General features: G+C 41.8%; 1 protein-coding gene across 1 annotated transcript in view; it reads right to left on the reverse strand.

The window, feature by feature from the left end:
* Positions 1-678: 678 nt before the first annotated feature.
* Positions 679-16,680, reverse strand: part of LOC142699062 (uncharacterized) — a 55,467-nt gene continuing 39,465 nt past the window's right edge. The window contains exon 4 of the mRNA XM_075847977.1: positions 679-732. Within this exon, the coding sequence (XP_075704092.1) occupies positions 679-732 (54 nt within the window). The remainder of the gene's footprint in view (positions 733-16,680) is intronic.

The raw sequence follows: 16,680 nt of genomic DNA on the forward strand, positions 1-16,680 counted from the left end.
GAAGAAGGACAGTGCTTTCCTGGGGACATAACCCTAAACTGGCCGGTCACGCAGGAGTGCGTAAAACCAGAGAGCTCATTTCTCATCAATTTTGGTAGCCAGCCATGGTCCAGGATGTTCAGGACTATGTGGCTTCCTGTTCCTTCTGCTCCCAGAACAAAACCTCCAAGTCCAGACCATCTGGTCTTCTTCTACCTCTTCCAGTCCCTGATTCTCTGTGGCAACATATTGCGATGGACATTGTGAGGGATCTACTCCTTTCATCCAAATGCAATACCATCTGGCCGGTGGTAGATCGCTTATTTAAAATGGCACATTTTGGTCTTTTGTCTTGTTTGCCTTCTGCTCCTCATCTTGCCGGTCTCTTTATACAGCATATATTTCGCCTGCATGTTCTTTCCCATCATATTGTTTCAGGCCACGGTGTACAGTTCACCTAAAGATTTTGGAGAGCTCTGTGTGGCCTGCTGGAAGTCAAGTCAGATCTTTCTTCTGAATACCATCCACAGTTCAATGGCCAAGTGGAGAGGGTCAACCAGATCCTAGAGAACTTTCGACACCATTTCAGGCAACGTGTCCGCTAGTATCAATTGTATCAGTTATTACAAAATGTTTCTTCACATTTAAGTGTTTTATCTGCTGCTGGGGCGCAATCGCCACCTCCTCAATTTGCTGCCTTCAGTCCTGGATTGCATCTTCCAACTCCTCCACGTTACAAAGGCGACTCCAAGCCTTGTAGAGGATTAAATCAATGCACAATCCGTTTTGAGCTAGTAGCGCAGCAATTAGCTTCCGACCACGCTAAGGTAGCCAACATCTTGTCTCTACTGTCTGGTGAGGCGCAGGCCTGGGCTTCACCTCTATGGAAAAGGAAAAACCCATCATCTTTGTTATCCAAGAATTTTTCACGACTTTTAAAAAAGTCATCATCTGCTTCTTCGTCACTACTCCAGTAGGACAATATGCCATCCAGTTTTGCACATTATCCACAGAGTTACAGTGGAACATTGATTCTCTTGTCGCTATGTTTTGGAAAGGTCTGGCAGACCGCATCAAGGATGAACAGGCCCTGTATTAACTACCGAGGTCTTAATGAAATCACGATAAAAAAAAAAACACGTTCATTTCCAAGCTCTTTGACTGACTGCAAGGTGCTAAGATTTTCACCAAGCTAGACTTACGTGGTACTTACAATTTGATTCACATCTGTGAAGGGAATGAGGGAAAAATCATGTTTAACACTAGAGATGGAAACCATGAATATCTAATTGTGCCTTTTGGTCTCAGAAATCCCCCGGCTGTCTTTCAAGAACAAGTTAACGACATTTTGCAAGATCTATTATACGGCTGTGTTTTGTTATATTTGGATGCCATTTTTGTTTTCTCCCTAGACCACTATACTCATCGCAAGCAATAGAGTCTTGTTCTGCACCGACTTACAGAGAATCATCTATATGCCAAGCTTAAAAAATTGCTTTTTGAGTGATCCAGACTGTCTTTTGTAGGATATATCTCTGATCAAGGAATTCAAATAGATCCAGCAGTACTTAAATTGTCTAGTCCCCATGGACTCAAAGCCATACAACGACTTCCTGAAGTTACTAATTATGATCGACAATTAATTCCTAAATTTTCTTACCTGGTGGCACCCATCTCTGCTATCACCAAAATGGGTTTCATTGCCAAAATTCGGACTTCTAAAGCTGTTTCTGCTTTCCTCAGCCTTAAACAGGCATTCTCCTCTGCCTTAGTTCTCCATGGACCGGACTACAGTAAAACCTCCATCTTGGAGAAGCAGGTCTCATCGGTAAGGAGTGCGTGCTGTTCTTTTTCAAAAAAATTATAAAGCAAAAACGCTTTCCTGTGGATTCTTCTCCAATGCCTTGTCCCCTACCCAGAAAAATGATGGCATTGGAGATCAGGAACTCTTGGCCATAAAATTAGCTCTCGAAGAATGGAGACGTTTGCTAGAAGGTGCTCATTATGCCATCACTGTCTACACCGACCACAAAAATGTATTGTATCTGCAAACGGCATATAAACTAAACCCTCATCAAGCAGGTTGGACTTGGCTTACCAAGTTGCTCTGGTTGTACTGTAATCTGGTTCGTAGTTGACTGTTTTTTGAAGATGGCACACTTTATTCCTCTGACCGGCCTTTCTTCTGCTAAAAGTCTGTCTAATCTCTTCAGTAAACACATTTTTCGTCTGCGATGACTCCCTAAGCATATCGTGTTCGATAGAGGAGTGAAATTTACTTCAAAGTTCTAAAGGCCACTCTGCAAGTTGTTTGAAGTTAAGTTGGATTTTCTTTCCGCCTACCACCATTAATCTAATGGAGAATTGGAATGGTTCAACCAGGTTTTGGAAAACTTTTTCAGCAATTTTGTGTCCGCACTTCAAGATGACTGGACTAGTCTCCTTCCGTGGGCAGAGTTTGCTTATAATAACTACACCTGGGAATTCACACCTTTTTTCTTGATTTATGGACAGCATCCAAGAATCCCTCTGCCAGTTCCAACACTGTCCAAAGTTCCAGCAGCCAGTTTCACTCAATTCTTGCATAGAGGGCAGGAGGCCAAGGAGTCTATAAGTAAAGGAGTAGGCCGATTGAAGGGAAATGCATACAAGAAGTATAGAGTTCCTCCACAATTCCACCCAGGAGACAAGGTCTAGTTATCCACCAAGTACATTTGTTTGAGGACCCACTGTTTTAAATTGGATCCTTGGTTTTCTACAAGCTCCGACTCCCACAGTCTTTGAAAACTCCCAAATGTTTTCATGTGCCTCTTCCCAAGTCTCTGTTCCGGAATCACTTCTCCAAGAAGTTTCCTCGTTCTCCTGCTTCCTCCACTCCTGATAGAGAGTATGAAGTCAACGGGATTCTGGGCACCAAGAGGTCCAGAGGGAAGCTCCGGTACCTGGTCAATTAGAAAATCTTTGGTCTGAGGAGAAATGTTGGGAACCTGAGGAAAATGATCATGCTTCATCTCTCCTCTGGAAATGTTGTCTTCACTTTCCCCACAAGGCTAAAAAGAGGGGGCATAAGGCTCTCTGCGGCTGCCATATACTTACCTCTACATGACGTCCTCTGGCTCCTGGCCACCACCACATACCTCCATCACTACGTGACATACACCTACTAACCCACACTTACTATATTGCACACATCCATTACATACCTACCTTCCTACCTGCACTCACTATATAACACTCATCCATTATATACCTACCGATCTGCACTCACTATATTACACTCATCCAATATATACCTACCTATCTGCACTCACTATATTACACTCATCGATTATATACCTACCTACCCAAACTCACTAATTTACACTCATCTATTATATACTTCTTTGCACTCACTAAATAACACACTTCCATTTTACACAAACCTACCCACACTCACTATATTATACTCATCCATTACCATTTATTTTAGCCTCTTTAGGGCTCTATGTGCTCTGACCCTTTTCTAGGGCATCTGTTTTTGGCCCCACGCAGGCACCATTTCAGTGGTCCTCGGGCACTATTTATATAGTCCTTACTCGGGAACCATTTCTATGGTCTTCATCTAGGTACCATTTATTTTGCCTCTTTAGGGCTCTCTTTGTTTTGGCCCTTTTCTAGGGCATCATCTGTTTTTGGCCACAGGCAGGCACCATTTCAGTGGTCCTCGGGCACTATTTATATGGTCCTTTCTCGGGCACCATTTCTATGGTCCTCATTTGGGTACCATTTATTTTGGCCTCTTTAGGGCTCTATTTGTTTTGACCCTTTTCTAGGGCATCTGTTTTTGGCCACACGCAGGCACCATTTCAGTGGTCCTCGGGCACTATTTATATAGTCCTTTCTCAGGAACCATTTCTATGGTCTTCATCTAGGTACCATTTATTTGGCCTCTTTAGGGCTCTCTTTGTTTTGGCCCTTTTCTAGGGCATCATCTGTTTTTGGCCACACGCAGGCACCATTTCAGTGGTCCTCGGGCACTATTTATATAGTCCTTTCTCGGGCACCATTTCTATGGTCCTCATTTGGGTACCATTTATTTTGGCCTCTTTAGGGCTCTATTTGTTTTGACCCTTTTCTAGGGCATCTGTTTTTGGCCACACGCAGGCACCATTTCAGTGGTCCTCGGGCACTATTTATATGGTCCTTTCTCGGGCACCATTTCTATGGTCCTCATTTGGGTACCATTTATTTTGGCCTCTTTAGGGCTCTATTTGTTTTGACCCTTTTCTAGGGCATCTGTTTTTGGCCACACGCAGGCACCATTTCAGTGGTCCTCGGGCACTATTTATATAGTCCTTACTCAGGAACCATTTCTATGGTCTTCATCTAGGTACCATTTATTTGGCCTCTTTAGGGCTCTCTTTGTTTTGGCCCTTTTCTAGGGCATCATCTGTTTTTGGCCACACGCAGGCACCATTTCAGTGGTCCTCGGGCACTATTTATATGGTCCTTTCTCGGGCACCATTTCTATGGTCCTCATTTGGGTACCATTTATTTTGGCCTCTTTAGGGCTCTATTTGTTTTGACCCTTTTCTAGGGCATCTGTTTTTGGCCACACGCAGGCACCATTTCAGTGGTCCTCGGGCACTATTTATATAGTCCTTACTCGGGAACCATTTCTATGGTCTCCATCTAGGTACCATTTATTTGGCCTCTCTAGGGCTCTCTTTGTTTTGGCCCTTTTCTAGGGCATCATCTGTTTTTGGCCACACGCAGGCACCATTTCAGTGGTCCTCGGCCACTATTTATATAGTTCTTACTCAGGAACCATTTCTATGGTCCTCATTTGGGTACCATTTATTTGGCCTCTTTAGGGCTCTCTTTGTTTTGGCCCTTTTCTAGGGCAACATCTCGTTGTAACCTTTCATCTACAGCGTAATCTCGCGAGATTACGCTGTGCTCTACTGTAACTACCATAGACACATTAACGAAGTGCAGGGATTGTGAATAGACATCCCGTGGAATGTCTATTCACTGTCAAAACTGTCTTCGGTATTGTTAATGTGTTAGTATAAGACAGCACATAGCGATCTAAAAGGATCCCTATGCGCTGCCTAAATGAATGGAGAGGAGTGCATGACGCTGATTGGTCAGCGTCATACACTCCTCTGTACAACGCCCACTTGGTCTGAAGTAAAAACACGCCCACTTGGGCATTAAGACACTCATTAGCATAAATCTAAAATCGCTAATAAAGTGGTGAAAATAGATCGTTTTTTTAAAAATAGAAAGCATTACTGTCACCTACATTACAGCGCCGATCTCCTAATGTATGAGATTGGGCACTTATAATGTGGTGACAGAGCCTCTTTAACCCCCTCCCGCTGTGGCCACTTTTGACCTTCCTGACAGAGCCTCATTTTTCAAAGCTGACATGTTTCAATTATGTGGTAATAACTCCAGAATGCTTTTACCTATCCAAGCGATTCTGAGGTTGTTTTCTCGTGACACATTGGACTTTATGTTACTGGCAAAATTTCCCCGATACATTCAGTATTTAATTGTGAAAAACACCAAAAATCTGCATTTTTCTCAATTTGAATGTATCTGCTTGTAAGACAGGCAGTTATAACACACAAAAATGTTGCTAATTAACATCCCCCATATGTCTACTTTAGATTGGCCTCTGTTTTTGAAAATCCTTTTATTTTTCTAGGACGTTACAAGGCTTAGAAACTTAGCAACAATTTCTCACATTTTCAAGAAAATTTCAAAAGGCTATTTTTACAGGGGCCAGTTCAGCTGTGAAGTGGCTTTGAGGTCCTTATATATTAGAAACCCCCAATAAGTCACCCCATTTTAAAAACTGCACCCCTCAAAGTATTCAAAACAGCATTTAGAAAGTTTCTTAACCCTTTAGACATTTCGCAGGAATTAAGGCAAACTAGAGGTGAAATTTACAAAGTTCATTATTTTTTTCCAGAAATTCAATTTGAATCCATTTTTTTTGTACCACAGAAGGTTTTACCAGAGAAATACAACTTAATATTTATTTCCCAGGTTCTGCAGTTTTAGGAAATATCCCACATGTAGCTCTAGTGTGATAAAGGACTGAAGCACCGGCCTCAGAAGCAAATTAGCACCTAGTGGATTTTGGGCCTCCTTTTTATTAGAATATATTTTAGGCACCATGTCAGCTTTGAAGAGGTCTTGTGGAACTAAAACAGTGGAAACTCCCCAAAAGTGACCCCATTTGGGAAACTACACCCCTCAAGGAATTTATTTAGGGGTTTAGCAAGCATTTTGAGCCGCCAGTTTTTTTGCAAACATTTTTGGAACTAAGCCATGAAAATTAAAATCTACATTTTTTACCACAACATTTGTGGAGCAATTTCTCCCGAGTAAAACAATACCCCACATGTGGTAATAAACGGTTGTTTGGACACACGGCAGGGCTGAGAAGGGAAAGAGCGCCATTTGGCTCTTGGAGCTCAAATTTAGCAGGAATGGTTTGCGGAGGCCATGTCTCAATTGCAAAGCCCCTGAGGGGACAAAACAGTGGAAACCCCCAACAAGTGACCCCATTTTGGAAACTACACCCCATGAGGAAATTATCTAGGGGTATAGTGAGCATTTTGACCCCACAGGTTTTTTGCAGACATTTTTGGAAGTAGGCTGTATAAATGAAAATCGAATTTTTTTTAAATAAAATGTAGGCTTAGCTATTTTTTTTTCATTTCCACAAGGACAAATGAGAAAAAGCACCATAAAATTTGTAAAGAAATTTCTCCCGAGTAAAACAGTACCCCACATGTGGTAATAAATGGCTGTTTGGACACACGGCGAGGCTGAGAAGGGAAAGAGCGCCATTTGGCTTTTGGAACTCAAATTTAACAGGAATGGTTTGCGGAGGGCATGTTGCATTTGCAAAGCCCCTGAGGGGACAAGACAGTGGAAACCCCCAACAAGTGACCCCATTTTGGAAACTACACCCCATGAGGAAATTATCTAGGGGTACAGTGAGCAGTTTGACCCTACAGGCGTTTTACAGAACTTATTGGAAGTAGGCCGTAAAAATGAAAATCTACATTTTTTCAAAGAAAATGTAGGTTTAGCTAATTTTTTTTCATTTCCACAAGGACTTAAGGAGAAAAAGCATTTGTAAAGCAATTTCTCCCGAGTAAAACAATACCCCACATGTGGTCATAAACATCTGTTTGGACACACGGTAGGGATCAGAATGGAAGGAGCACCATTTGGATTTTGGAATGGTTTCTGGGCGCCATGTCACATTTGCTGAGCCCCTGTAGTACTAGTAGTCATTTGTGTTGCACATGATTAGAAATTCCCATGTAGCCCCAACCTAAAGCATAAAGTTCCTTCATGGGCAAAGCTGCCAACAAAAATAGGTATTTCCCATGATGCAGTAAAGTGATTTGGAAGGATATGGGGGCTGTAGATGGGATCTGCTCCCAATCGTACACGCATTCTCATATGTCTCACTATAGAGACTCTCTTCATGTAAGGGGCAGACATTACAAGATATCTGCAACCCCGGCATTATTCCCCATGTAGAAGATCATTCCCACAAAAATCCTTCATGTGTCTACAACTGTCCATAAAAGAGAGTCATTCATTCCTAAATATGTCACCAATCTTTCCTGATTACGCCATTTTATGGGTGCAACACGTCCGGCCATGTGTAGCAGTATACATATATACTCTATGTGAATAACGCAGACAATACATTCATATTAAATAGTCACCTACCTCTTGTAACTTACCTGTTCACCACATAGGAGTAGGACTGATGACATCATATGAAGACACGTCATCTCTAAAAAGGGAAGAAAAAACAGTAAATAGATTGTAAATAAAAATAATAATTCTCAGTTAGACCCCGTTTACACAGAGTTTTTTTGCAGGCAGAAAAATCTGCCTCAAAATTCATTCAGGAATGGAAAATCTGCCTGCAAATTCTTGCCGCTATTTTCGTGGCCTTTTTCGCTGCATTTTTCGGGTAAAAAACGGCGGAAAGAAAGAGTATGCCGCTTTTTTGTAACACAAGCGGCTGAAAGCCGCCGCGGAAAAAAACGCCTCCGCCTCCCATTGAAATCAATGGGAGGTGGTTTGGGACTTTTTTTTACACTAAATCTGATACGGTTTCCGCATAAAAAAACTTTGTGTGAACTGGGCCTTACAGATGTGTTAACCCTTAACTTGCATCAAGTTATACAATGTATCATAATACCAATTCAATACAATCTCGTGCCATCTAGCAAAAAAAAGCAACATACACTTGTTTTTAACATGGGAGTCTATGGGCGACATATGGCATCCGTCGGAGTAAATACTTTCTTTTACATCTTCGTTTAACATCTCGCGCCATATATCTCGGCTTAGGCCCCATGCACATGACCGTATTTTCATCTATCCGTAAATACTGTCGGTAAATACGAATCCGTAGTCATCCGTATATATATGGAACGATATCCGCAAATACGGTCTATAGTGCATCCGTATTTGATCCGTATATACGTATACGTAAAAAAAAAGGGAGGCTGCAAATGATGTCACTAACATGTTGCTTAGCAACGCTTCTGTAAATACGGATGGTTTATGCATACACATCCGTAGCCGTCCATATATACGGAAGCGCCCATAGGCTTCTATGGGAGAGTGGCAGGTTCTATCATTTTTTCAGCAAAAATACAGAAAGGTGTCCGTGGCCAATAGAAATGAATGGGTCCGTAATTACGGATGAAAAATACGGTCGTTTGCATGGGGCCGAAGACATAAGTTAAAGAGGCTCTGTCACCAGATTTTGCAATCCCTATCTGCTATTGCAGCAGATCGGCGCTGCAATGTAGATTACAGTAACGTTTTTATTTTTAAAAAACGAGCATTTTTGACCAAGTTATGACCACTTTTGTATTTATGCAAATGAGGCTTTCTAAAGTCCAACTGGGCGTGTTTACAGTAAAAGTACAACTGGGCGTGTATTATGTGTGTTACATCGGGGCGTGTTTACTACTTTTACTAGCTGGGCGTTCTGACGAGAAGTATCATCCACTTCTCTTCACAACACCCAGCTTCTGGCAGTGCAGACACAGCGTGTTCTCGAGAGATCACGCTGTGACGTCACTCACTTCCTGCCCCAGGTCCTGCATCGTGTCGGACGAGCGAGGACACATCGGCACCAGAGGCTACAGTTGATTCTGCAGCAGCATCGGCGTTTGCAGGTAAGTCGATGTAGCTACTTACCTGCAAACGCTGATGCTGCTGCAGAATCAACTGTAGCCTCTGGTGCCGATGTGGCCGACACGATGCAGGACCTGGGGCAGGAAGTGAGTGACGTCACAGCGTGATCTCTCGAGAACACGCTGTGTGTCTGCACTGCCAGAAGCTGGGTGGTAACGAAGAGAAGTGGATGATGCTGATTCGTCAGCATCATACACTCCCATTCCTAACGCCCAGCTAGTAAAAGAAGTAAAAACGCCCAGATGTAACACACAATACACGCCCAGTTGTACTTTTACTGTAAACACGCCCAGTTGTACTTTTGCAAGCCTCATTTGCATAAATACAAAAATGGTCATAACTTGGCCAAAAATGCTCGTTTTAAAAAAAATAAAAACGTTACTGTAATCTACATTGCAGCGCCGATCTGCTGCAATAGCAGATAGGGGTTGCAAAATCTGGTGACAGAGCCTCTTTAAGGAAGGACACTTCTGTATATCTGCCCAGAGAAAACCCAGACAACTGTTATCACCCAAATTGTCCACACTCCTGAATGGCAAGACTGCTTAGTAATGTAACGCTACAGTATGGTGAGGTGACATATCACTTCATAACTAGACAGATTTACTATTTATATAGAGATATGATAAAATCAATGCTACGGGGGCTGAAGGGAGGCAGAAAAGAAGAACGTTTTGCTTCTGAGTTATTTCCTGTTAACCCTTTCCTGTCGCTGCACTGGCTATTTATGTAAAGGAAAGGGTATTTAAATATGGCGCCAGCTCAGAAGCAGAGCGGGCGTCATAGCCGCTGGGTCTCTGCTGTGTAACACCGGCTCACACGCGGCAAGATGGTGGGAGCCGGCGTGTTCCTCTAGCAGCTGGCCGCCTTGTGAACGCTCCCAGCCCTGCTATAGGAAGATTGCTATTAGGACCTGCCTGTGGCAGGTCTCAATAACAAAGTACTGATTTCACCATAGACTGCAATACTGTGATATTGCAGTCTATGGCACAAGCGATCCAATGATCGCAGGTACAAATCCCCTAGAGGGGCTAAAAAACAATAAAAATAATTCCCTAGATCACAATATAAAAATAAACATAAACACATTAGGTATCCCTGCGTCCGAAAATACCCAAACTATAATAATATAAAAATATTTATCCAATATGGTGAACACCGTAGCGTGAAAAAAAAAAAAATGTCTGAATCGCTATTTTTTTGCCACTACAACCGCCCACAAAATTTAATGAAGTGTTTGAAATGCCCGATATTCCCCAAAATGGTATCAATAAAAACCACATCTTTCCACGTACAAAAAGACGCCTTACACAGCCCTGTACACAGAAATATAAAAACGTTATTATGGGGGTCACAATATGGTGCAAATATTTTTTTCAAACTTTGTCGTTTTTTTAAAGGTAATAAAACATAACAAAAACTATATAAATTTGGTATCACCGCGATCGTACTGACCCTCAGAATAAAGGTAACACGTCACTTTCACTGTACAGTGAACACCGTAAAAACGAAATCCATAAGAAAATGCCGGCCTGCTGTTTTTTTCCAATTCCACTCCATTCTAAAAAAAAAATTCCAGCTTCCCAGTACATCACACATAATATTAACCCTTTCCCTCTTTAGCCACTTTTGACCTTCCTGACAGAGCCTCATATTTCAAATCTTACATGTTTCCCTTTATGTGGTAATAACTTCGGAATGCTTTAACCTATCCAAGCGATTCTGAGATTGTTTTCTCATGACACATTGGACTTTATGTTACTGGCAAAATTTGCTCGATACATACAGTATTTAAATGTGAAAAACACCAAAATGTAAGGAAAAATTGCAAAAATTAGCATTTTTCTAAATTTAAATGTATCTGCCTGCAGATAGTAATACCACACACAATTATTGCTAATTAACATCCCCCATATGTCTACTTTAGATTGGCCTCGTTTTTTGAACATCCTTTTATTTTTCTAGGATATTACAAGGCTTAGAACTTTAGCAGCAATTTCTCACATTTTCAAGAAAATTTCAAAAGGCTATTTTTACAGGGGCCAGTTCAGTTGTGAAGCGGCTTTGAGGTCCTTAGATCTTAGAAACCACCAAAAAGTCACCCCATTTTAAAAACTTCACCCCTCAAAGTATTCAAAACAGCATTTAGAAAGTTTCTTAACCCTTTAGACGTTTCACAGGAATTAAACAAAAGTAGAGGTGAAATTTACAAACTAAATTTTTTGTTGTTGCAGAAATTAATTTTTAATCCTTTTTTTTGTAACACAAAGTTTAACCAGAGAAACGCAACTCAATATTTATTGCCCAGGTTCTGCAGTTTTAGGAAATATCTCACATGTGGTCCTACTGTGCTAATGGACTGAAGCACCGGCCTCAGAAGCAAAGGAGCAACTAGAGGATTTTGGGGTCTCCTTTTTATTAGAATATATTTTAGGCTTCACGTCAGTTTTGAAGGGCTCTTGTGGTACCAAAACAGTGGAAACCCCCCAAAAGTGACCCCATTTGGGAAACTACACCCCTCGAAGGAATTTATTTAGGGGTATAGTGAGAAATTTGACAAGACAGTTTTTTTGCAGAAATTTTTTGGAAGTAGGCTGTGAAAATGAAAATCTACATTCTTTCAAATAAAATGTAGGTTTAGCAAATTTTTTTTTATTTCCAAAAGGACTAAAGGAGAAAAAGCACCGCAACATTTGTAGAGCGATTTCTCCCGAGTAAAAGAATACTCCACATGTGGTCATAAACGTCTGTTTGGACACACGGCAGGGCTTAGAAGGGAAAGAGCGCTATTTGACTTTTGGAGCTCAAATTTAGCAGGAATGGTTTGCGGAGGCCATGTCGCATTTGCAAAGCCCCTGAGGGACCAAAACAGTGGAAACCCCCCACAAGTGGCCCCATTTTGGAAACTGCACCCCTTGAGGAAATTATATAGGGGTATAGTGAGCATTTTGACACTGCAGGTTTTTTGCAGAAATTATTGGAAGTAGGCCGTGAAAATGAAAATCTATATTCTTTCAAAGAAAATGTAGGTTTAGCTAATTTTTTCTCATTTCCACAAGGATTAAAGGAGAAAAAGCATTTGTAAAGCAATCTCTCTAGAGTAAAACAATACCCAACATGTGGCAATAAATTGCTGTTTGGACACACGGCAAGGCTTAGAAGGGAAAGAACTCCATTTGGCTTTTGGAGCTCAAATTTAGCAGGAATGGCCAGGACACATTTTCAGAGCCCTTGAGGGGACAAAACAATGAAAACGCCAAAAAAGTGACCCCATTTTGGAAACTACACCCCTTGAAGATCTACGTGTGTGGTGATCATTTTGACCCCCACAGGTGTTTCATAGAATTTATTAGAATTGGGCAGTGAAAATAAAAACAATCCTTTTTCATCAATAAGATGTAGCTTTAGGTCAACATTTTTAATTTTCTCAACAAATAAAGGAAAAAAAGAACCCCCCCCCCCAATATTTGTAAAGCAATTTCTCCTGAGTACGGCAATACCCCATTTGTGGTCATAAACTGCTGTTTGGGCACATGGCAAGGAACAGAAGAGAAGGAGCAGCATTTCGCTTTTGGAGCCCAGATTTTGCTGGATTGGTTTCTTGACTCCATATCACCATTGCAAAGCCCCTAAGGTACCAGTACAGTGGAAACTACCCAAAAGTGACTCCATTTGTGATACTACACCCCTTCAGGAATTAATCTAGGGGTGTAGTGAGCATTTTGACCCCACAGCTGTTTCATAGATTTTATTTGAATTGGGCAGTGAAAATAAAAATTACATTTTTTTTCCCAATAAGACGTAGCTTTAGCTCAAAAAATTTAATTTTCTCAAAAAATAAAGTAGAAAAAGAACCCAAAATTTGTTAAGCAATTTCTCCCGACTACGGCAATACCCCATATGTGGTTATAAACTCATTTTTGGGCACACAGCAGGGCTCAGAAGGGAAGGAGCGCAATTTAGCTTTCAGAGTACAGATTTTGCTGGATTGGTTTCTGGTCGTTATGTCGCATTTGCAAAACCCCTGTGGGACCAAAACAGTGGAAACCCCCCCAAAAGTGATCCCCATTTTGGAAACTACACCCCTCAATGCATTTACATAGTGGTGTAGTGAGCATGTTAACTCTGCAGCTGTTTTGCATAAATTAGTGTGCACTCGATATTGCAGAGTGAAAATGGGATTTTTTCCATAGATATGCCAATATGTGGTGCCCAGCTTGTGCCACCATAACAAGACCGCGCTCTAATTATTATGCTGTGTTTCCCGGTTTTAGAATCACCCTACATGGGGCCCTAATCTTTTGCCTGGACATTTGACAGGGCTCATTGCGAGAGTACCATGCGAAATTGAGGCCTAATTTGGCGATTTACACAGAATTGGTTCACAATTGCAGAGGCTCAGATGGGAAATAATAAAATAAACCCCCCAGAAGTGACCCCATTTTAGAAACTACACCCCTCGAGGCATTTAGTAAGGGGTGTAGTGAGCATTTTCACCCCACAGGTTTTTTCCATAAATAAATGTGCTGCGTATGGTGCAAAGTAAAAATTAAATTTTTTCCCCAGAATTGCCAATTCAGTGGCAAGTATGTCGTGCCCAGCTTATGCCACTGTAGACACACACCCCAAAAATTGTTAAAAGGGTTCTCCCGGGTATGGCGGCGCCATATATGTGGAAGTAAACTGCTGTTTGGGCACACTGTAGGGCTCAGATGGGTGGGAGCGCCATTTGGCTTTTGAAGCGTAGATTTTGCTTTGTAGTAGTTTTGTTTGAGTATTACTGGTGTTTCCATTTATAATGTGGGGGTACATGTAAGCTGGGCAGAGTACATCAGGGGCATAGCCAGGTGGCATAATAATGGGGTAAAAAAATAATAAAATGATCCATAGATGTGTGTTACGCAGTGAAGCAATCCTTTCTGCACAGGCCCGTGTCGCACTCATATATGGCGTCCTTTCTTATCCCCCTTTGGTCCACACTCCGCACCTTTGCAGTTTGTGGAATTTTGCTGTGAAATGTTGTCCTGGTATAATATGGGCACCCTCGCTTCTAGCAGATATGTTTGGGCCCCCCCTTCATGGGTCCCTAATTTGAGGGCCCTGATAAATCGTATCTTGAAACAGATGAAATGTTCCCCTCTGATCTGCACAACTGCATGTTTTTATTTCCTGACTTATTGGAGCCATAACTAATTTTATTTTTTCATAGACGTAGCGGTATGAGGGTTGTTTTTTTGAGGGACAAGCTGTAGTTATTATTGGTACCATTTTGGGGTACATGCGACTTTTTGATCACCTTTTATCCTATTTTTTGAGAGGCAAGGTGACCAAGAAACAGCAATTCTGCCATAGTTTTTTTAGGGTTTTTTTTATACAGTGTTCACCATGCGTTATAAATTACATGTTAACTTTATTCTGCGGGTCGGTACGATTCCGGCAATACCTAATTTATGGCACTTTTTTATGTTTTACAACTTTTTGCACAATAAAATTACTTTTGTAAAAAGAATGTATTTTTTCTGTCGCCAAGTTGTGAGAACCAAATATGTATGCTTTATTTATTTTTTTCAATAATAAAGGACTTGATAAGGGAAAAAGGGTGATTGTGTTTTATTTTATTACTTAAAACTTTTATTATATTTTTTACAACTTTTTTTACACTTTACTTTAGTCCCGATAGGGGACTTGAAGGTCCAACTGTCAGATTTTTTTTTCTAATACATTGCACTACCTACGTAGTGCAATGTATTAGATCTGTCAGTCATTCACTGACAGCAAGCCGATTAGGCTTCGCCTCCGAGCGGGGCCTAATCGGCTTCCGTAATGGCAAACAGGAGGCCATTGTTAGGTCTCCTGGTGTCATAGTAGCAGTCGGCAGTTGTGCGATTGCAGGGCACAGCTGCCAATCTGCTAGCAACCACAAAGATCCAGCGATCGGATCTGATCGCTGCATCTGAGGGGTTAATGGCAGGGATCAGCGCTAGCTCCAGTTCCTGCCGTTACATGTGGATGTCAGCTGTAACATAAAGCTGATATCCACCGCTGATGGCTCCGGCTCATCTCCTGAGCCGGCGCCATCTTGCCGGCAGCTACGGAAGCCTTTCAGGCCACGCCTCCGGGCGGAGGCTGGAAGTTTTCCGTGCTAGGCACACCGGGAGGCCACTATTAGGCCTCCGGTTGCCATTGCAGCCACCGACACCCCAGCGATTTCATTGCTGGGGTGTCGATGAGATGCAAACACCTTTAATGTAGCCATCGCTTTTGACGGCTGCATTTAAGGGGTTAATGTCGGGGATCGAAGTTAACTTCGGTCCCGCCGTTACAGCAGGATGTCAGCTGTCAGATACAGCTGACATTCGGGGATGATGGCACCGACTCAGCTTCTGAGCCGGTGCCAAACATTTGGCGTAAGTATACGACATTTTGCGGGAAGCACTGGCTTTCCATGTCGTATACTTACGACAAATTCGGGAAGGGGTTAAATAGCACCATTAGAAAGTACAACTTGTCTCATAAAAATTAAACCCACACATGGCCGTGTCAACGAAAAAATAAAAAAGTTATTACTCTTGGAAGGCAGGGCGGAAAAAAAAAGCATAAAAACGAAAATCAGTCTGGTCCTCAAAGGGTTAAAGGGCTATTCCAGTTTCTGCGAATAAAAATTATTTTTTGTATAAAGGAAAGATATAACATTTTTCAATATACTTTCTGTATTATTTCCTTACGATTTTAATATCTCTTCTTGCTGTCATTGAATAGTAATGTACTTTTTTTTTACTTACATTGGATAAAAATCTGTCAGATGTCAGACCCAAAAATTAAATTCAGACCCCAGACCAGAACCCTAAATTAATTCAGAACCTGATATTAATACTGTCTCTAGACCAGACACCGGAATATATTCAGACCCCTGACTAGACCCCAAATTCAATTAAGACACCAGACCCAGAGCGGCCATTAGTAGTATCTGGGCCCTGTACTGACAAATGGTTAGGGCCCCTTTGGCTCCCAACCTCCATTGTTTACTTTTGGTGGAGACTTGGGTATTACATGATCCTGCTCCAGTATAATAATTGGGGGATCCCCTCACACAGTGCTCCTTGATTTGTGGGTTTATATTGCAGTTCAGTGCTAGAAACAAGTGCTGAATTATCAGAGTGTCTGTATTATTGGATGCCGGATTAAAGGAATTACACTCTATGTTTATATTAACACACAACCTGTAGACATATGAACATTATATACACAACATATATACAGCGTGGCTGCGGGGGAGGGGGGGCTGCTCTGTGTAATGACGGCCATGTGGTGTAATAGAGTATATGGACAGGGGGTGTATAAAGCAGATAGACCCTATAAGTGAGCAGGTGAGAGGGGTAAAGACAAGGAGAATTGTGGGTAAACCAGTGGGCGGACAGGTGTGAAGCTCCACCCCCGCTCTCACCTGTCTTACAGGAAACC

Source organism: Rhinoderma darwinii, unplaced genomic scaffold (genome assembly GCF_050947455.1).
Source record: "Rhinoderma darwinii isolate aRhiDar2 unplaced genomic scaffold, aRhiDar2.hap1 Scaffold_122, whole genome shotgun sequence".
Taxonomy (NCBI): domain Eukaryota; kingdom Metazoa; phylum Chordata; class Amphibia; order Anura; family Rhinodermatidae; genus Rhinoderma; species Rhinoderma darwinii.